At 44.1% G+C, this 23087-nt stretch overlaps 1 protein-coding gene across 20 annotated transcripts in view; it reads right to left on the bottom strand.

Annotated features, from left to right (window-relative positions):
- LOC138759021 (receptor-type tyrosine-protein phosphatase S-like) overlaps positions 1–23087 on the bottom strand; it is a 449917-nt gene that overhangs the window by 34307 nt on the left and 392523 nt on the right. For 19 of the 20 annotated variants that reach the window (XM_069928794.1, XM_069928793.1, XM_069928795.1 and 16 more), the window contains 5 exons: positions 20556–20675; positions 15187–15341; positions 12370–12655; positions 11903–12081; positions 7830–7956 (listed from right to left, as the gene is read on the bottom strand). In XM_069928794.1, coding sequence (XP_069784895.1) covers positions 7830–7956; positions 11903–12081; positions 12370–12655; positions 15187–15341; positions 20556–20675 — 867 coding nt within the window. Of the gene's footprint in view, positions 1–5589; positions 6523–7829; positions 7957–11902; positions 12082–12369; positions 12656–15186; positions 15342–20555; positions 20676–23087 lie in introns of those variants that run through there. The other variant, XM_069928797.1, reaches the window with a different exon arrangement.

Below are 23087 nucleotides of genomic sequence, written 5' to 3'. Positions count from 1 at the left end.
AAGATAAACATGACACATAGAAATAGATAGATGTGAGTAGCATTGTAGATTAGGAGATAGATAAAAGGAAATCAGAACTGTTAAAAATAAGTGGAGAAACATAAGAGGTCACTAATAGAGGAGATAAACATCTCCTGGAAAAAGATTGGTAAGAAAGCTGCTTGGATTCTAATTATATAATTTCTCCTTGTGTCCCAGACATTCTGGTTGAAGCTAATTATTTAAAAGCTTCCTGCAGTTAACAATTATGCAAAAATAAACTGGCAGGTCACCTGGTCTTACCTCTCAGTGCTGTCCTATCATAACACTGACATCTCAGAATCTAGAGGTTGGTTTTATTTTGGGAGCGCACTCAATAAATTGGTCAGTTAGCAGTCCCCAGACTTTCTGTTTAACAAATTTATCTTTCTAATTGATATCCTCAAATTGTCTGAATGGCTTATTCAGAAAATATGTGATGAATTCGACTGCCTGGAAATTCAATTGCACAAGGCTTTGAAATTGATTTTCTGCAATGAAATACGATATCAACCATTTCCAGGTTGTTTCACATTGCTTGGAAAATTCACCCAAGCATTTCTGTTCATTTATCACCCACGTAACATGCATGGGGGCAGAGAGAACATCATCTCTTGTGCAAAGCTCCTGCCATGGGACATTCACATAACAGCATGGTCTTCACACTGCAACACCAAACTGTGCAGCCCGCAAGGTGTGAAGTATTCTCCTGTAATCCTGAGTAGCCACATACTCACTGAAACCAGTTCAAAAGCAACTGTCCATCTCCAGCCACTTTCCAATTCTGTTAACATGTCTCCTTGGCTTTGCATTCCAATTCCACCCAACTGCTTCTCCTCTTTATCCCATCAACACGTCCTTCCTAAATCCTTGCTCCCTGCTTCCAAAAAGCTATGGTCCATTTACCATCTGCTCCCCGTTGCAACTTGAAATGCAGTATCTTCTACTTCTGAAGGCCTGTCACAAATGGAGAACTTCATTGGTTAACCTTGCCCTCCCACCATTCCCCTACCAGCCAGCCTAATTAGCCTTGAGGTCTCAGAGAGAGTGAAATATTTAGAGTTGCAGAGTTCTACAGCACAGAAACAAGTCCTTTAAGGACCATATACTGGCCAAAACTTTTTCCCATCTACAATAATCCCATTTGCCCTTTACATCTTCTATGCCCTGCCCATTTAAGTGTCTATCTTAATGCCTCTAAACATCTCAGTTAAGCTAAAGAGATTTAGCTGGCATGGCAATCGGGGACTCGACCAATCTCACTACTTCATCCCTCAACACTCCCTTGAGACCAGGTACACCCTTCTCTGACTGATAAACCCAACTACAAACACCAACACCAAATCGCCACCCCACAAGCTCCCTGCAAGGCGGTTAGTGATGCACAGTGGAGTAGTCTTCTAAAATCACTGTTCTTTAAAATTGGGTCCATTGTCAGATCACAAGATCATCCCAATAAAATGGCTCTGTTCAAAGCCTCTTTGTAAGTGAAGTCATGCACCTAGTTGTGTCTTTTAACTTGGAACTGCTTCCAACAGGACTGATTCATAAGCTAGGACATACTCTTGACCTAGTCCTGCCATCCAATTTATTAATTAACAACCCAGTATTAATTGATACCTGTATGTCAGACCATACAGCAGTTGCTTTTGACCTCGCCATGCCTCGCTCCCAAATCTAGTCTTCCAATATGCTGCTCCCACTACGTTAATTCGCAGACTGCCCCTAGAGCAACCCCAAGTATTATCATCATGGAGGTGCCCCCTCCCCACCTCAATGTGGAGGAAATTTCACCCTTATTTAATATGATCTGTTCTTCTATCCTGAACACTGTAGCCCCACTCAAAGAGAAAAAAACCTAACCTTAAGACTGCACCTTGGCTCAATAATACCACTACAACCCTTTGGGGGGGGGGGGGTGGGGGGCGGAGAAAGCAGGATAGACAATCATGAGTGGAAGTGAGACAAACTAAAATATCCCTTGAAATTCTGAATAACAACCTGCACATACACCAAGAAACAGTAAAGGCCAAAAGAACAAAATATTTTGCCAACCTAATTTCCAACAACTCCCAAAATTCCACAGTCTTGTTCAATAACATCAACTCAGTCATTGGTCCCGCACCTAATATCAACTCTGATGCATCCCTTACAAAATGTGAAGAATCTTAAATATTCTTCATAAACAAAGTTGAAAACATCAGGACCAACATTCCCCCCTCCACCGCCCCCCCCTCCCTCCGCCACTCCACCTGCAATTTAACTGTTCCACAGCTCTGTTCATCCAACCTGGACTGTGTCAGTCCATTCGCACTATCCACCCTTAGAAGGACTGTGTTCGCCATGTAGACGACAACCTGCCACTTCAATATTATCACTACACCCCTCCCAAGGGATGTTTTTGATACAGCTGGTCCGAGCATCCACTCTATTATTAACAGCTCTTTGGCCACTAGGACAGTTCCAATTTGTTTCAAGCGTGCTGTAGTCCAGCCCCTCCTGGAAAAAACCCCGACCTAGCCCCAACCCACCCAAACATTATAGACCTGTTTCTAAACTTCCATTCCAGTCAAGGGTCCCTGAAATAGTTGTTCTTAGCCAATTCTTGCCCTACCTACATCAAAACAACATATCCAAAAGATTCCAGTCAGGTTATAGGGTCTGCCACAGCTCAGAGTTAGCTCCGCCATTCTAATTCTCCTGGACCTTAGCGCAGTTCAATACAGTGGATCAAGCTATTTTAGATCACCTCCAGCAGAAGGTTGGTGTCAATGGCATGGCGCTGCATTGGTTTAAATCTTATCTTAGAGATAGGACTTTCATCCTCCTCTGCTACCCTTTCCTGAGGGGTCTCATCAGGGTCTATTCTGGGCCCCATTCTCCTCATAAGGGTCTATTCTGGGCCCCATTCTCCTCACCAGGGTCTATTCTGGGCCCCATTCTCCTCACCATGGTCTACTCTGGGCCCCATTCTCCTCACCATGGTCTACTCTGGGCCCCATTCTCCTCACCAGGGTCTATTCTGGGCCCCATTCTCCTCACCAGGGTCTATTCTGGGCCACATTCTCCTCACCAGGGTCTATTCTGGACCCCATTCTCCTCACCAGGGTCTATTCTGGGCCCCATTCTCCTCACCATGGTCTACTCTGGGCCCCATTCTCCTCACCAGGGTCTATTCTGGGCCCCATTCTCCTCACCAGGGTCTATTCTGGGCCCCATTCTCCTCACCAGGGTCTATTCTGGGCCCCATTCTCCTCACCAGGGTCTATTCTGGGCCCCATTCTCCTCACCAGGGTCTATTCTGGGCCCCATTCTCCTCATAAGGGTCTATTCTGGGCCCCATTCTCCTCACCAGAGTCTATTCTGGGCCCCATTCTCCTCACCAGGGTCTATTCTGGGCCCCATTCTCCTCACCAGGGTCTATTCTGGGCCCCATTCTCCTCACCAGGGTCTATTCTGGGCCCCATTCTCCTCACCATGGTCTACTCTGGGCCCCATTCTCCTCACCAGGGTCTATTCTGGGCCCCATTCTCCTCACCAGGGTCTATTCTGGGCCCCATTCTCCTCACCAGGGTCTATTCTGGGCCCCATTCTCCTCACCAGGGTCTATTCTGGGCCCCATTCTCCTCACCAGGGTCTATTCTGGGCCCCATTCTCCTCATAAGGGTCTATTCTGGGCCCCATTCTCCTCACCAGGGTCTATTCTGGGCCCCATTCTCCTCACCAGGGTCTATTCTGGGCCCCATTCTCCTCACCATGGTCTACTCTGGGCCCCATTCTCCTCATAAGGGTCTATTCTGGGCCCCATTCTCCTCACCAGGGTCTATTCTGGGCCCCATTCTCCTCACCATGGTCTACTCTGGGCCCCATTCTCCTTACCAGGGTCTATTCTGGGCCCCATTCTCCTCACCAGGGTCTATTCTGTGCCCCATTCTCCTCACCAGGGTCTATTCTGGGCCCCATTCTCCTCACCAGGGTCTATTCTGGGCCCCATTCTCCTCACCAGGGTCTATTCTGGGCCCCATTCTCCTCATAAGGGTCTATTCTGGGCCCCATTCTCCTCACCAGGGTCTATTCTGGGCCCCATTCTCCTCATAAGGGTCTACTCTGGGCCCCATTCTCCTCACCAGGGTCTATTCTGGGCCCCATTCTCCTCACCAGGGTCTATTCTGGGCCCCATTCTCCTCACCAGGGTCTATTCTGGGCCCCATTCTCCTCACCAGGGTCTATTCTGGGCCCCATTCTCCTCACCAGGGTCTATTCTGGGCCCCATTCTCCTCACCAGGGTCTATTCTGGGCCCCATTCTCCTCACCAGGGTCTATTCTGGGCCTCATTCTCCTCACCAGGGTCTATTCTGGGCCCCATTCTCCTCACCAGGGTCTATTCTGGGACTCATTCTCCTCACCAGGGTCTATTCTGGGCCCCATTCTCCTCACCAGGGTCTATTCTGGGCCCCATACTTCTCAACATGGTCTATTCTGGGCCCCATACTTCTCAACATGGTCTATTCTGGGCCCCATTCTCCTCACCAGGGTCTATTCTGGGCCCCATTCTCCTCACCAGGGTCTATTCTGGGCCCCATTCTCTTCTCCGTGTACGTTTCCCCTCAGCACTATCATCCAAAAACGTAGCATCTTCTTCCACTGCCACACTGATGACACTCAGCTCTATCTCCCCCTGGAAGGTGAACAATCAAGCATAGGTAACCAGCCTCAACGATTGTCTGGAGGACATAAAGTGCTGGATGACTCAAAACTCCTGCAGCTAAACAAAGAGATCATCTTATTTGGCCCCCCCAACTCCACCAAAATTATCTCCTATCCACCCTCATCAAACCACACATCAAATCCCTTGGTGTGATATTTGATTCCACCTTCATAAGTTTGACAAACAAGTCAATGAAGTAATAAGAGCTAGCCTTTTCCATCTCCGCTCTATTGCCAAAATCAAATAATTCCTGTCACTGAAAGACCTCGAGAAAGTTATCCATGCCCTCATTTTCTCCCGTTTAGACTACTCTAACTCTATATACAGGAATTAGACAGCCATCTACAATTTGTGCTGAATGCTGCATCAAGGCTCCTGACAGGAGCCACAGAAGAGGGATCATATCACCCCTATTCTACCCTCCCTTCACTAGCTGCCAGTACACTTCCAGAATGGATTTTAAAGTTCTCCAGTTTGTTTACAAACCCATTAATGGACTAGCCCCCTCCTAAATCACTGATCTCCTAATGCCATACTCCACTTCAAGACCCCCCCCCCTCCAGTTCGGCCGATTTAGGGTGCTTGGTTGTTCTGCACTCAAATTGAAAACTCAAGGGAGGTCACGCCTTCGTTACTGCAGCCCCAAAACGATGGAACAACATTCCTCCCTCCATGAAATCAGCCTCTTCCTTTAACTCTCTTAATTCCAAGTTGAAGTTGTATTTTTACTTGCAAGAGTTTTGAAGGGATTGTTAATTGTTACCATGTTGTATGTACAATTCTGAACCTCGAGAACCAGTTTTATACTGCACTTTAAATAGCTGCTCAAGTTAAGGTGAGGAGGAGATGCTGTTACCAACGAGATGCTGACTTCCAACGAGAAAGTTGAGGATCCAGTTACAGAGGCTCAGGTTTTGAAGCTTGCTGACCAGTTCTGAGGGGATGATGATGGTATTGAAAGCTGAGCTGTAATTGATGAAAAGCAGGCCTGATGTTTGTGTTGCCATTGTCCAGGGCTGAGTGGGGAGATGGCGTTTTCTGTGGAATGATGGTGGCAGTAAGTGAATTACAGTGGGTCTAGGTCTTTACTATGAGTTAATTCTGGCCACGACCAACCTTTCAAACATTTCAACACAGTAGATCTGGGTGATGGGTGCTGGGTGATAGTCATTGAGGCAGCTCAAACAGCTCTTCTTGGTTGATGCCCGTTTGAAGCAGGTAAAACTTCCAACTGCAGTAATGAGAGGTTGAAAATATCTGTGAACACTCCAGCTAGTTGGTTGGCACAGACTTTCACCACTCTGCCAGGTACGCTGTCAGGGCCTTCCGAGAGTTCACCCTCTTGAAAGATGTGCTGACGTTGGCCTCTGAGACAGGTATCACGGTTGCCAATTTCTGCGGGGGTTCCCATTCATACAGTTGAATTTTTCTTTTTGAAGCTAGCATAAATGGTGTTCAGTTTATCAGGGAGTGAAGGATCATAGCCATTTGTGATGTTAGGCTTTGCCTTGTAGGATGTAGTCCTGCCACAGCTGGCGAGTATCTAGTTCGGTTTCTAGCTTCACTGATAATTGCCTCTTTGCTGTTAAGATAGGCTTCCTTAGGTCATACCTGGACTTCCTATAAAGATCTGGATCACAGGTCTTAAATGCCATCGACCTAGCCCTCAGCAGGTTGCAAATTCTTTGATTCGTCCACGACAGTTGGTTGGATGTACGTGGTCTCTGACGCCAGGGTTAAATTTAAGCTCGTCACTCTGTTCATCTTTCTCCTCACCCACTCAAGGCTCGAGCCATCTAGTCAATGACAAAGATTTCATTTGAAGAAGAGACACTTTCTCAGAGCCAATCGACTTAGCTGTCAAGGCTCATCCCCAAGACTGACAGCTTCCAGTGTTTGCGAGGAAGATTTAAACAAAAACCTGAAAATATATGTGGCCTTGTGGGTAGAACCAGAGTGCAGGGATCTCTTGTGTGCAAGCATAAATTCTCCCAGCATCAGCAGGTGCTCACCGTGAGATAACATTCACAAAGAATGTCACAGATATTATGAACGAAAATCAAAGCTGACAGCTTAAAAAACTGCAGCTGGAGAAAAGTCTCAGCAAAGTAAAATGCCTGGCGACAAGTGATTCTGACTGATGAACCTATAGTTGGCATGGCACCTAGAATGTAGATTCGAATCTTCAGAAATACTACATAACACTCAAAGGCTGTACCATTGTTATCAGTAAATGCTCCATCACACTGAGATGAATGAGAGCTGCACGTAGAGCTATAAGTGCCCCCGCTGAAAAGATTTTCATTCAAGGAGAGGGAAATGCAAACTCTTTAAGACTCCTTTCCCAAACTGGGAGGTGCAATTACATGGGGGTATTAATCTGCTAGATGAGTAATTACTTTGGTCTGAAATGATGAGCAAGGGGCTCAACTCACTAAGAATTCCAAATTTAATTCATGAAATATATTCTGGAATTTAAAAAGCCTAGAATGTAGATTCGAATCTTCAGAAATACTACATAACACTCAAAGGCCATTGTTATCAGTAAATGCTCCATCACACTGAGATGAATGAGAGCTGCACGTAGAGCTATAATTGCCTCCGCTGAAAAGAGAAAAAAATTGGGTTTGCTAGTATTCTTTGGGCAAGAAAATCCCCCTGGTCTTTCTGTGATGCCAGACCCATTGTCGAGTCATTGAGGCTGTGTTATTTCTGTAATGACCTAGGAAGCTAGGCAGAGTAAGGTCAATAGGGGATGCACATTAAGTGGTCACTGCGCCACCCACATTCACATTATATCAACAGCAATGTTGCAAGTTGGGTCTCTGAACACCCTGTATCTTTAAAGAGAGATGGGTGGCAAGTGATTAGTGCAATGCTGTTACAGTACTAGCAACCTGGGTTCAAATCCCGTGCTGTCTGCAAGGAGATTGTACATTCTCCCCATGTCTGCATGGGTTTCCTCCATGGGTATTTTGGTGGCACGGGTTTGTGGGCTGAAATGACCTATTACAATGCTGTATTGGCTAAAAATAATCCTTCAATCTAGCTCAAAATAGGCAAGAGCACGTCACAGACTGATCTCATGTTCAGCAACACTTACACGGCCCATCTCTCGCAGTTTGGTAAGCATGACAACAATGGTGGAGTTGTTCTCCCACAACATTCTCCAGAAGTCCTCTGTAGTCTCTGCTAAAGGACCCTGCGTGGCAATATACGCTTTCTGTTGCCTGCAAGCAAATAATTAGTTGATTTTAGAAAGAAAACACAAAACATTTTTCTCAATTGTCAGTGGAGGAACCAAGGGGACATTTAAGTGTTGGCAAAGTTTTATAACATATGATTCACATGAGAAGACTGAATGGGTAGAGTTGAATGGACATGACCTGTGAAAGGAGATTAATTGGACAGGATCAAGTTCACGACAGAGTGTGCATGTTCCATGGAAGGAGATTAAATGAGCAGGTGGAGTCATCAATGGAACACAATACTACAGAATCTAGGCAGTCTGTGATGGGAGATGAAGCAGCGGAAACTGGGATATTCTAGAATTTGGTCGGTCTGTGAAAGGAGATGTCTTAGCAGACCATTTATATAATGCAATCTCCAAATCAAACCCCCCCCCCCCCACAGCCACCAACAGAGAATCAAACCAGCCCAATCTACAGCAGTCTGAAACTGCTTTCCTTTGAAGGTCAGTGATTAGAGCATCAGATTGTCCACTGGTACCTGTGTAGAGAGTTAATGTAGCAATGTATTCCTCCCTAACAGCTCCTGCTGCACTTTTTTGCATGACATATGCTTATCGAAGAGATTCAGAGTTTGTAGGTTTTATTTCACTTTATATTATGGACAGGTTCTAAAGTTTGTCATAGCCAAAGGATGGTAGTGGGGTTGAGCTCCCACTGCTACACAAATAATCTTCATTGCGTGCGAATCAAACAGCCTCTGACAACCAAGTCCAGCTCCTGGCCCTCATATGTGGCATAGTTCTTACACTCGGCAGAGCAGTTCTCACTGTCAGAAGGTGCAAAGGTGGCTTGAAACCAGTTGCTCTGGACAGATGGGGTTCGATAACCATGGATGGTAACACATCTAGGAGAGGGAAACTCCAATTTCAAACCTCCGTTGCCACACATTTGTCATCTGATGGTTGACACTGAACCATTTATTTCTCTGTTGCAAGATTATTCTGAGAGACTGCGCACTGGAAAGTAGGAAAACTGAGCTACTGGCAACTCACGGAATGATTTTGTGATATCTCTGCCATCACACAAGGATGATGTTTCGTATGTTGGTGGGGATGAGGGGGTGGGTGTACTGTGTGAGTGCCCACAGGCTGCCAGAACACATAATGCTAACATTTATATAATATTAACATTTTAACATTATGCTCACATTTTTTCCATTGTTAATACTTAGCATCCAATTTAAAGGACAGATGGCTAAATGCAAACAGTGAAATAATTGCAAATTGGCTTGACCTGAATGTGGTTGCTTGTATAATCATATTGATTTGCTTTACTCTCTCTGTTCCTAGGGCTGCGTTTGTATATGGAAATAACTAATTCCTTGCTTCCTCCAGACTTTCTGAGTCTATTACTCCTTCTGGCTTTGAGCTATGAGCTCCCTCCCTTGGTAATAACCTGGCGGAACCATAGATGATCTGGAAAAAACTGCATGTCTGGCACTGGTTCACCAGCTGTTTAGTCTTATCTTGCACTGCCTGACGCATTTTGAGGTCTCCTTGGAGACCTCTGCTGATCTTTTGCCCTTTTCTTTTAAATCTGAGGGCCAGAAGCCTGCATTTTGGTGGCGCAACCCTAATTCAAACATGTCTGGTGTACCTGAAACAAATAAGCTGCATTGCAATATACCTCCCCAGCTATATTCACTCACAGAGCCCCTTCACATTGGCAACCTACTAGATTAGCATGTGAACGACCCGTGCTGAAATACTAGGAGGGTTGCTCACACTGGACCATGAAATCTTGGGTCCGCGCGCCCTTTAACATTAAATACTTGGTATTGCGGAGCTAAAGTGTGGGGGGGGGGGGGTGGGGAGGGAGGGCAATCTCCAGTGGTGATGTCCTGAGTGACGTATTTACACATAGGGCAGTGAAATAATAGCAGGAATAAAGCACATTACACACACAATTTTTGAAAGAGCGTGGGGAAAAATGCGTACAATTTAATACGACCTACATGCACAATGCAAAAAAGAACATGGGAAAATCTACTGCCATGGGCTTCAGACTGTACAAAATGAGGACCAACTCGCAGACCAGCTCCCTCACAATCTGGCAGACCTAGTGCCAAATCTTATCGAGAAGAGCTCCCGCACCTCCCAGTCCCCTTGGTCGGCCACCATTATCACAACACTAATTGATTGCACCAGGTGAACCACTAAATTCCCAGGTTCAACTGCCAGTGTGAAAGGGGCTAGTCAGGGCACTTGGCTTTCTAAAAGGAGAAAGTGTAAGCAATGGAGAGGAGGGAAGGGTAGGAGGTTCAGATAAGTTCAAATAGGGAGGTGCAGGTTTCTGGGGAGTGCAGAGAAGGAGATGGTGCTTCTGGTGAGAGTGAGGGGTGGGAGATATTTATATCATCCATTGCTTTCAAACCAGTAAAAAAAAACGTGGAATGCGATGGAAATGTGATGCAAGAGGAGGAACGGATGTAAGGATAAATGTCATTGTTAATTGATTCAGTCTTGCCACAAACCATGATCCTGTCAATGACCTTTGCAATAACAGTCAGTAGCATCCATCCCCCATGGGGCTAGATGTACATGACTGTGTTCCTGGGGCTAGCTTTCATTGTCTTGTGTACTACCTTGTGCTGAGAGAGGACCGTGCCCTCTGGAAAACACCCAGCCATTCCTGGGGATATTAAATTGAACCCTCACAGAAACCAAGTTTCCATGAACTAAAAATTCTAATAAAACATCAATTTGATTTGTTGAATCCTCAATAAACCGATGGGAAATCTGCTGTACTGAAGAGATTGGCAAAGGAGTGAAGAGATTAGTTAAGGAAAGAATCATCTGTGAGTGCTTCTGGTATTTTTTTAAAATGAACATTTCCTTTTCTTTAACATTCATGGTTACAAGTTTTATGAAAATATCAATTTGAAGCAATTTACCATCTGGGGCCAATAAACTCAAAGCTAAAGATAAACTATAAAACATTTTGATGAGACTACAATTGCTACTTGAAAATATAGTGGTCTAATATCCAGCCTCATCCTGAACCAGAGTTTGTTTAATTTACCATCAATTTCTTAAAAGGAATTAATTTAGTTGTTGGATCACTTGCTAAAAACAGGCCTGTCCAACAAAGCCAGCTGGCCAACCATACGTTGCAGAACATTACAAACATTGTAATCCATGCAACAGCACATAATACTGATGGTACGTGACCTGCGAAAGGTCACGGGTTTGATCCCTGATCTCAGGGCTTTTAGCAGAGGTAAAGCTACTCTGCAGGGGGGAGGAGGTTGTGAATCAGCGAGCCAGTCAGATAGGAAATGGACAGCAAAATCTCGTTTTGATCAAGGGTCCCAACCAGAAAACTAGGTTGACTCTTTCTATCCATAGATGCTGCCTGTCTGGCTGAGTTCCTCCAGCTTAAAGAACATTCAGCAACTGCTGGCTCATGACCAAAGATGGTCTCTCCTTGTTTGGACTTAGAAGAAGTCATATGTAAGAAAGGTGGCAGCAAGCTTGGAGCAGCGTGGAGAAACGGTGTCAGCTGTGGCCACTGTTGGCTTGTGATGCTGTGCAGAATCAGCACTCAGCTGACCAATCATAATGAGATAAGCTTTCGCAGGGGTACTTTTCCACAAACCAATGCAGACACTGGCATGAAAGAAGACACGAAAGCTGCTTCAGAAATGGGGTAATGAAAAAAATGGGTGGGCAATCTAGCAGCAACTTTAGTTTATGCAATTTAGGTAAGTGGTCAAGTACCTTTAACTGAAATTTTATTTGCCAGATGACTGCTTTTCATAGAGTATATTGGGCAGCATGAGTCCCTCATCCAATCTATTAATAAGTGTGAAACTTATTAGTCTCCTGTTGCAATGAACTGTGAATTTAACAGTGTAACAGATGGTCCCTAATATTGCTTCTAAAATTTATAGTATTAATAGCAATCTGCCCCCTTGGCGACCTACCTGTATCCATCGATGAAGCTAGCATTGATATAGTCGGAGCCTTCCACCCCGCGGATTGGTTGTAGACATACTCTTGTGGTCTCATACGGCATGATGTTGACAAGGCGGTTCTTGAACTTATTACATGGAAGATTGGCACTTATGAATCTGGATGTGTGAGCTTTGGAATTTGCCAGACGCTGAGGAGGAAAGAGCAGAAGGAAAATGATGGCAACTGCAGGAAATGAGCGAGGCATCTGTCTCTGCATCATGGCGTGGACCAAAAATATGTCTACTTCAGCTTTGAGAAATTTCAGCCTCCTTAACTCGCATGGTTCAGCAGTTTTGATAAATGATCATCAACCTGCAGTGTTAATTGTTAACTCTGTTTCTTTCACTACAGACGCTGCCTGGCCTGCTGACCATTCTGTTTTCTTTAACTTTCTGACTTCTTGCTATGTTAGAACTAACAAGAAAGATGATCTTACCTTGAACTCTAGCTCCATGCCTGTGACGTGCTCCCCTGTCTCAACTTGCGTGAGTTTCTGAATGTAAGAGTACAAGTTCCTGGCCATCGCCTCGGTGGTCCCACAAGCCACTGCTTCCAGCAGTGCATCATGGATAAAAATGTACTGGTCCTCTGTCTGTACCATGTAGTTCCGTTGTGATCTCATCAGTGTCACATGGCCATAGATGTCAACCGTCTTCTCATGCTTTATTCTCTCGAGCATCGCATCAATGACAATGAAGCAGCCAGTCCGACCAACTCCAGCACTGAAAGATTAATTGACTTGTATCAAAAGCAGCCTTTGCTCTCTGAATGAAGGAATTAGGGAATGTTAAGATAGCTGTGGCCACGTGGTTTTCCCTTGGGTGCACTGCTTTCCTCCATATTCCAAAGACATGCTGGTAAATTAATTGGCCATCATATATTGCCCCTTTGTGTGCAGGTGAGTGATGAACTCCGACTGGAGTGAGATAGAACAGGTTACAGAACAACATGCAGGATAACATAAATAATGGGATTATTCTGGGAGCCAACATGGACAAATTGGGCCAAAATATGAGAAAGCAATTGTTTTGAATGAGATGAAATATTGTAGATTATTTTTGTAGAATGTAAACACCAGTGGCTCCTGAACATAGATCAGTACAACACAGGAACAGGCCGCTTGGCTCACAATGTCTGCTCCGAACATGATGCCCAAATTAAAATAAATCTCTGTGGTGTACAAATAATGCACATTGCTCAATTCCCTGGATAGTCATGCATTTGCCTAGAAACTTCTTGAACACTGGTATCTCATCGGCATCATATAGACACTCAGCAGGGAAATAGGCACAAAGGCCCATTTGTGTCTGCACCAATCCACTTGCAGCATTGCTACATTAATCCTATTTCAATATTCCCCTCAAATCCCTCCAAGTTCTGCCATTTGCCTTAACATTGGAGGCAATTAGGGACAAACTTGAATATCTGGAGAATGTGGGAAGAAACAGGGGCACTCTAAGAAGCGATGTGGTCTGAAGGGGAACATTCGAAGCCCACACAATCTGTACCTGAGGTAAGAATCAAACCAGGTGTCCCTCTTGAGCTGCGAGGCAGCAACTCCGCTGGTTCCTCCACTTTGCTACCCAATGGGACAATGCCTCCAAATTAAACCTGACTGAGGGCAAGATAGACATCCCAAGGAGAAAAGCTGAGGGAATTATTGGATTTGTAACAGGCTTATAAAAGTTGCTGCTCCATCAATACTACTGAAATGTCAGGCATTAGTGTGACAATCTCAGATTGCAATAACTTTAAATAAATGGAGCTGAGCTTGCTTTTCAAAGGAGAACGCAAGCCATAATGGATATCTGACTCGGTAGGTCAAGAATATTGTTGGAATACTCATCAAAATAACCTCTAGCAGCAGTAAAACAGTGGCAGTCATCTCTCCTTAATAGACTTTTGTCTTTAGCTCAAGATAGGATTTTGGTGATGTACATTCAGGTTCAAATCTGTGTTGATCATAAATACTAACAATATTAAACTGTCTACTGTCAAGAATGAAATATATATTATTAATACATTGGGCGTTTGTTTGGTCTTGCAAGTAGAGGTGACACAGGAATGAAACAGCCGCTGTTGGAATTAAACTCGCACGAAGAAAGCTTTCTTTTAACGGATCGCTATAAATGGAATTAAAATTACATTTCCCAAAACATCATTCACCAAAGAAATAAATTGATTGGAACTGTTAGTAAACAGTATTCAAACAACAAAGAGGAGATATTATGAGGCTCACTTCCATTGACCTGCAGCCATCTAAACCCAAGCAACTTTTCTCTCTTGCTATCTTTTCTCTCTTGCTCCTTACCCAAGACATACTGCAGTTACTTTTCAGCTATTTATAATGGCTCCAGCTTACCTGATATAAACCCTTTGATCAAAGGGTCTAGAACCATAGAACATTGCAGCCCAGGAACAAGCCCCTTCGGCCCTTCTAGTCTGTGCCGAACCATTTTTTTGTGGCCTAATCCCACTGATCTGCACCCAGTCCACAGCCCTCCATACCTCTCCCATCCAAGTATCAGTCCAAATTCTTCTTAAAGAAGGCCGCATTCAGCTGGCCCATTGAAGTACAATTACTGCAATGTCGCCATAAAAAGGAAAGAGAAAGCAATAAAAATTAAAAATCCATTGGTATCAAATCCAGACTCCAGGGCTGAAACTTGATAATTTATTGTCATACACATGAAGAAATTACAGATGCAATGAAATTCATACTTGGTGCAGCTGCACAGGCATGTACAAGGCAGGTACAAGACAGGTACAAGACATGTACAAGAAATGTACAACATGTAAAAGACACTGACAAACAAAAAGTATAAACTAAACCAAGAGAATGTGTTGTGAGAGAGGAAAAAAAGATAATACATATAAAAGCTTAAATTGATAAATATCCACAGACTCAGGAGTACAAAAAATGAGAACAGCTTCAGTACCGCATTCATACCTTTGGTGGTGTTAAGGCTCAGCTGGTATGGGGAGATTTAAGAGGTGTTGGAAATCTTTGAAATAATGAGTTTATGTCTTTTTAATTCAGTTAAGTATTTGGCACGTCATGTTTTTTAAAAAAATGGTTTGTCTTTTTTTATTGGTTGGTCTTTTTTTTTTCAAAAAATGTTCCAGTTCATCTGCAGCAGATCAGAATTTTGGTGCATGTGCACCCTGTGCATTGGATATGGGCAATAAACTCATTTTCACGATCAGCAATCAGAAAACAGAGAAGAGCTTACAGTGAGAGGGACGACCCTACCTGCAGTGCACCACCACAGGGCCAGCATCAGGAGGGTTACAAGTTTTCACTCTTCTTAGGAATGCCAGGAAGGGAGTTGGATACTCCGGAACGCCATGATCAGGCCAGGCTGTGAACTGAAATTGACGAACCTCTCTCTTCTCACTAGAGCCATTCTGAAAAGAAAGACAAATAAAAATGGTTGCTTAGTACCTATTGCAACCGTCTCAGAACACCCCATAATGCCAGTGCACCCCATTGAAGTTTAATTATTGCAATGTAGCAAGGACACAGACAATAGTGTCCTTAGAGAAATAAACTGGCAACCGGAATTTTTAAAAGCTATTTTCTTAGTATCATCTAACATAGTGGTTCTCAACCATTTTCTTTCTACTTACATACCACTTTAACTAATCCCCATGCCATCGGAGATCTGTGATTGGTAAGGGATTGTAAGTGAGAAGGGAAGATTGAGAACCACTGCTCTAGACCTAATTGTTACTGAAATATTTTGCTTGAGAAAAATTGTCATTGGCCCATTTCCTTTGGAGTTATGAAACCATGCACTTAACAAGTCAATTAGGTACGATCAAAACAGTAGCTTTCAAACTTTTTCTTTCCACCCACATCCCACCTTAAGCACTCCCTTACTAATCACAGAGCACCTATGGCATAGGGAATGCTAAAAATGGTATGTGAGTGGAAAGGAAAAGGTTGAGAACCACTGAGCTAAAGCACCAGCCCAGATATGTGTGATCAGATCATGAGGAAGGACTCCAATATACAACCTTCTCATGGTTCTATCCACTGAGTCATCGCGCAGATACTTTCACGGATTTGCATAATTCCTGGGATTGCCACAGGGCAAAAGGTGAATGCACCGAGAGCACTGAAAGTTTGATAACTTTTCAAAAAATAAATAAATTTCTCTGGCAGTTTCAGTCTTCATTTTTTTAATGTATATTAGCAGCTAAAAATGTTTTGCATCTGAAACAAGAAGTGACAGAGATTTTGATCTAATTTTAATTATTCCTTGTGGTATCATTCATGGTAATGCTGAAATTGGAATGGTGCAATTTGAGAAAGTTAGTGAGAGGTGCACACTTTAAATAAAAGGCTAGCATGATCAGTTTAAAATGTTTTTCAGAACTCTGGCAAGTAGAAAATTCTATGAATAATTTCTCTTTCAATGCTACTTGACTTTATTTTAATCCCCCACCCCAGAAGAAATATACAGTATCTGGAATTCAAGCAAAAATGAGTGGAAAATAAATAAATAAAAATACAAAAGTTTAAAATTGGTGCGGCTTGCCACCTTTTCTCTCTTGCCAAGCACGTAACACGCAATCTCAAGAAAATTGGAAATTCACTTATCCGGCATCTACCAATCCCCACGGGTGTTGAACACCAGGGGTTTTACTGTAAAATGTAATTTCAGTTTCACAGAGGACTAATGTCATGCTGGGGAAACAGCAAGCTGGTCCTGAGAACTCATGGATGCAACACCACTGAGGTTTATCACGCATGCTGCCTGATGCAGGCAAAGGACACCATGGTTAGCGTAGAGGTTAGCACCACTCTGTTACAGCGGCAACAACCCAGGTTCGAAACCAGCGCTGACTGTGAGGAGTTTGTACGTTCTCCTCATGTTTGAGTGGGTTTCCTCCGGGTGTTCCGTATTCCTCCAACTCTTCAAAACCTACCGGGGCCGTAGGTTAATTGGGTACAATTGGGCAGCACAGATTTCAATGGCTGGAATCAGCTTCTATTGTGTTGTAAATAAAATTAAAAACATTAAAGTAGAGGGAATTTTGCAGCAGTAACACATGGAAGAGTATATCAAAATAGGATAAAAATCATGAGGTAAATGTGTCACAGTTAAAGGAGATTATTTCACTTCACCAAGGACCTATTGGAATAACAAATCTTTTTAAAACAATGATATTTTTTAAAAATGTCTTCATCTGAGTGACCAACATAACCCATATGTAGCTTAAATCTCTATGTTTTCAGGCAATAAAGTGAATCCTTGCGGGAGTCAAACTGAAGATCCGGCAGGCGTGAGGAAACACTTTCTAGTGTAACAAGCTTCATTACTTAGAGAGATGTCACAATCATCCGTATTTGTCTTCATGCTGACATCATCAGTGAAGATCAATCCCACTACCATGTACCAGCTCCTCCATTAACAACGCACTGATAATCTCATCCTAACATAGCAACTCCTCATTAACTACAAAGAATCCATTCTTAACCTGAGGTACCAGCCTCTTCATCACCCACCCACAGCCTTCACACTAACACACCTTCCACCACACACGTAGCAACTTAAATTGGGCATGAACCTTCTCCACAGCAGGAGTTCACAAGGTAATTTTTACTTTGTTAATATCAGTTTCTGTGTTTCATTTGGTTTCTTCTTTGACTCAGAAGGCTAGACGTGATACAAAACTGAGAGGCTACTTTATACAGGGAAACAAATGAAATAAATAGAGATAAAATGAGAGAGAAATGTTGTCTCTCTTTACTTAGTTCAACTTGCGTTTTGCGATGTGTGTGCAGATAACGTGACAGGGTTGTTTCAGCGCAGTAGGTTTGTTTTCCTGTCTGGCATTTTTTTTCCCCAAGCACTTTCCACAATTTTACCTTCAGGATATCTTAAACAGGACCAGCAAGTTTCAGTGTAAGCTATTGTAGAGCTCGTCGAAAGAACCAAAGACTTGTTGATCCAAACCAAGGCTTTTATTAGTAAAAGACAGGAGCTCTTCACAGGTGGCCGACCAGTCCGGAATGATCCGACCTGGCTAGGGACACAGCCCTTTAAGGCCCAGACAGTAGCTGTGGCTAAGCTCTCAGCCAATCGCTGTAAGCACAGTCATTACATATTCTAGATACTGTAACTATATACAATGGTGATAGGTCTGTACGATCACATTCACCCCTTCTTAGAGAACTGACTCTGGGGTGGAAGGGCTGAAGAGGGAGAAGGGAAGGAAAAAAAAATGAGGGAGAGAATGAAAGGAAGGGGTAGGTTAAGGACTGTAGCGGTAGCGTCGGCCCCGGGGGTGGTCGTGGCCGTGGCAATAGTGGGCGCTACAGTCGGGACCGAGGCCGGGTTGAGTGTTCCGCATGGGGGCGAGAGGCGGGCCAACATCATGGTTGCGAGGGTGGGCTACCCCTTCCGGGTTCAGCGTCTCCGTGACGTCAGGCGTTGCCGTGCAGGGGAGCCCTCGCTCTCATTGGACGGGATAGTGGCAGTTGGGCTTCACACGAGGCACTATGTTTGCCGGCGGCCATTTTATACCTACAGACTGCAGCAAAGTGGCCGTTTTTAAGGCACTTCTGGCACCGGGCTTTTCTTGCTGGGCACTGGGACCTGCTGTGCTTGTCCCTCCCGCAGAAATAACATTTTGGGTTCGCAGGGGGCAGTGTAGCAGCAGCCGACAGGCCGTCAGTATATCGGTGGGTGGTAGGGTAGAAGGGCACTCTACTCACATCAGAACATGGTGTCCAGTCCCTAGAGAACTCGTTTGATTTTAAGGCTGCATCCTCCATTGTGATTGCAATCCGGGCCACGTCTTCTAGTTTTTCTACCGCTTGTTCGAGCAAGCGCAGCCTCACTTCGTTCGATCGGAGCCCGGCCACATAGGCATCCTGGATGAGATTGTTTGTGATCTCGGCAGCAGTTTTGTCCACACAGTTACAGTCCTTGCCCAATGCTTTTACTACTTGTAAATATGCCCTGTTGCTTCCTCGACGCAAGCATGAGCCGGGCATGAACTCTGTTCATTGGTTGATCGTACAGTTCTTTCAGTACCTTTATGGCTGCGGTGTAAGTGGTCTCATCCTGGATGTTCTTGTAGACTCTCAAGGACACCATAGACAGCAATGCTGTTAGACGCTGGTTATCCTCCTCCACCTCAATGAGCCTTAGGAAGTTTTCAAAGTACAACAGCCAGAACTTAAAGGCTTTGAAGGCTGTAGCTGACTGTGGGTCGATGTCAAGTTTTTCTGGCCGAGTCAGACGCTCCATCCCTTTTTAAAAAAATTCTTTTTGCTAATAAAATTGCAGAGCTCGTCGAAAGAACCAAAGACTTGTTGATCCAAACCAAGGCATTTATTAGCAAAAGACAGGAGCTCTTCACAGGTGGCCGACCAATCTGGAATGATCCGACCTGGCTAGGGACACAACCCTTTAAGGCCCAGACAGTAGGCGTGGCTAAGCTCTCAGCCAATCGCTGTAAGCACAGTCATTACATACTCTAGATACTGTAACTATATACATTGGTGATAGATCTGTACTGTCACAGTTATAAACCTAAACAACCATATAGAAGTATTTCACTAAAGCTTGTTATTTTATAAAGCTGTGATACCAGGGTAAAACTTTGTGCAATAGGTAAAGCTGTGGGACGTGCTAGTCACTTGTGTCTCCAAATACAGCTGCCACCCGCTTGAGATTGGCATTGGAAACTGGCAAGGCAATCTCTTAAGTGTCCCCCCACCACACCCATGCCATGAACCAGTCGCTGCAATTCTCTCAATACTGTTGAGAGAAAAACATCCTGTAATGTGGGATTCAATGGGAAATTTTGCTTTGTGTTACTCAAATGCTGGCAGTTTTCTAGGAATGCAACCCTTTCATTGCCTTGGGGTTGCCTGGATTCTAGTCTATTCATCATTGTCCAATAATCATCTGCCTCTGGAGGATGTTCTCGGCAAAGGTTAAGAATCAAAAGCACCATTTCATTTCTTTATATTCCATTTACAGCCTTTTGGGCTGGTTGCTAATTCAGTGATGGTAATACAATCAAACTCTTGTGTCAAACAAATAGTAGCTTCTCTTCTCATTCTGACACATCACATAAAGGTGATGGGTTAGAAGAGACTATTTGACCCAGTGTTGATTATCCCAGTAAAATTTAGTTCTGAGGTCAATAAGCTCTGAGAAACCAGCCCATAAAATTTCCTGTCATATTTCTTGCTTGCCGTGTTTTCCCAGTTCAGACTCCATGGGCTGTCCTTGGTAACTTTACTTCCTTCGAAGAAAAATCCCGCATCATTATTTTCAGTCCCTTAGGATGTTTCTGGATTAATGGGATGGAGACGTAACAGGCTCACTCTGTTCTCTCAATCTGCTTTGAATTTACTAAACGCTGCTAGTTCCATTTCAACAAAATTTCTACATTTTCTTCAAACCTGCCACTCCTAAAAGTTAGATTTATTTGCAACGTCCTATTTCGGTTTTCCTCCTGAATTCACTTCATCTCACATCATTATTTGATACATCTCTCGTGACCTTTAACCTTTCCCATTTTCCACACAGTCCTGCGCCTCTCTCGTTAAGAGTTCACAATCACCCGAGAAAGTTACTTTTAAGAAATAGTTACCTTATGTAGGCAGAAGTTTCGAACACAGAAGGTGGCCAACTCAATGGTGTCCAACAGAGTCACCTGTATCATTCCATAGGTATCAGTTCCTCGGCTGGGCCAATATTGGTCGCACTTCACCTGAACAAGGGCACAAGGTACAAGTCATAGCGAGGGTCTATGCAGACAACACACACAAATACCAGTGTATGGAAAGAGGATAAAGGCACAGGTGTAGGTGTCAGGACAGAGAGAGTAGACATAGCAATAGGTGATAGATATCTGGACAAATATACTATTTTTGTAGATTGCAATGAGAAAATAGAATCTATTAATAGTAGGAATAGATTGGTTGGCCTCTGGCAATAGCACTTCCATTCAATAACACTGCTCTAATCCACTACTTCAGCACCACTTTCCTGCACTAACTGCCTATCAATTGATTTCCTTCAGATCCAAAAATGTCACTCTCTGATGCAGTCATCTTCTGTGACTGAATCTCCACCATCCACTAGGTAGAGAACAGCAAACACCACCCTTGGGTGAAAAGCATTTTTTTTTTATTGATACCTGTACAGCATGCAGGCAGCAGTTCTAGATTCCTTTGCAACGACATCGGCAATAGGCACCGGGTATCGAGGTATCAAAATGTGGATACAACACTGGATACCAGAAGCCGGGTAGGGACACCTGAATAGATACTCAATGTACCGTCAGCGGGTGTAGATATACACTATTAATAACTGTGAGGGTGAAAAACATTCAGGGTTCAACAGGCAGTAGTGTTGCAAAGCACACTGGTGTCAGTGGCACAAATGGCTTGGCATGGTTAGTGCAGTGGTTACTGCCACACTATAACAGCAGCAGTGACCCAGGTTCGAAATCATTGCTGTTGGTAAGGAGTTTGTACGTTCTCCCCATGTCTGCGTGGGTTCTCTCTGGGGGCTCCGGTTTCCTCCCACTCTCCAAAAAATGTACAGGGCTGGTAGGTTAATTGGATGTAATTGGGCAGCAAGTGTTTCAATGGCTGGAATGGGGTTTTACTAGGTTGTAAATAAAATCTGTGGCAATGGAGGTATTGAGATTGGCAGAGAAACATAACATGTGGAGGATGTGGCAACTATCGAGTCAAATTGTTCATGGGAGCCATACAAGAGACAGCACTGCAGGAATCTGGAGCAACACACAACCTGGAGGAGGATCTCAGCAGGTCGAGAAGCATCCGTGGGATGGACAACATGAACAGAATGGACAACATGAAGGATTCTGACCCTAAAGGCTTGAATAAAGTTGTTCAAACTGCTGAAAGGTAAATGTGGGATTATTGTGCAGTGAGATCCGAACTGAGGGCTGAAGAAACAAAAATCCTTTCCTCATTATGGTCGACGATCCACAGATGGATAAGACGTAAATGGCCAACTGGCTCTTCTCAGCCATTCCGAATTAATGATTCAGTAAAAACCAATGATTTGCTGTAAACCTGAAATAGAGAGTGGATGCCCTGATAGCACAGTGTGTGCATCGATATCCGTGCTGAGGGTAAACAGCTTGAATTTTGAGTGGAGATCCTTCAGCTTAGTTGGGATATTAAGCTACTTTTCTACCTTCAGACACTGACAGCCCTGTTGTGATTTTCCAATATTTTGTTCTTATTTATGTCCAGGGATGTTTCGCAGAGATGTCATCTGTGCCACATTATTGAAACAAGTTTAGCAGAGTAGGAAATGGGCCATTAAACTGAATGCCACCTCCACTCTGAGGGGCACTGGCTCTCTATTCAAGATAGCAATTTGTGTTCTTAGTTCACAGCTCTAAGCAGAAAAACAGGTTGCTGAAGCAGCTATGGCTGAGACTCCAAGCTGTGACTCTCCTGCCAAGCTGTAGTTGTTGTTTACCAGCGGTCAGTCGATTAAAGCCTGTTTTATGTCAAGTGCTGTAAAACACTGCAATCAACATTAAATTGAGCAGACTGAGTGGAGTGACTGCACTTTTCCTTTTACATGGTTCCATGCTGCATTGTCTGAAAAAATTTCCAAACAATTCAGGTGACGGGAGTCGCTTTGCAAAGCAGTAATGGGACAGTGTGGTGATCAATTTGTGACATGGTAAAGCTTCCCAATTGGAATCACCTGCTAACCTATCTTTGGTGAAGAGATCCGAGAAGAGGGTGGAGGATTGACGAGGATGTCGCCAGGACTCGGGAGCTTGAGCGATTGCAAAAGGATGAGCGGGCTTTATTCTTTGGAGCGCAGGAGGATGGGAGGTGGGTGTGGTGATCTCCCAGAGGTTTACAAAAGCATAAAAGGTGATGAGACCGCATACAGGATGGAGATTGAAAACTTGGCTGAATGGTGCACCAATAACAACCTTGCACTCAATGTCACCAAAACTAAGAAGCTGATTGTTGACTTCAGGAAAGTCAGAGGTTTACAATCCAGTGATCGTTGGAGGTGGGGGGGGGGGGGGGGGGGGGTGGTCAAGAGGTGGAGACAGTGAGCAAATTTAGGTTCTTGGGAGTAACATTCTTGGACGATCTTTCCTGGACCCAACAAA

The sequence above is a fragment of the Narcine bancroftii genome, chromosome 3, assembly GCF_036971445.1.
Source record: "Narcine bancroftii isolate sNarBan1 chromosome 3, sNarBan1.hap1, whole genome shotgun sequence".
In the NCBI taxonomy this organism is placed as follows: Eukaryota; Metazoa; Chordata; class Chondrichthyes; order Torpediniformes; family Narcinidae; genus Narcine; species Narcine bancroftii.
The sequence above is the reverse complement of the archived record's forward strand: the minus strand, read 5'-3'. Positions and strand labels throughout refer to the sequence as shown.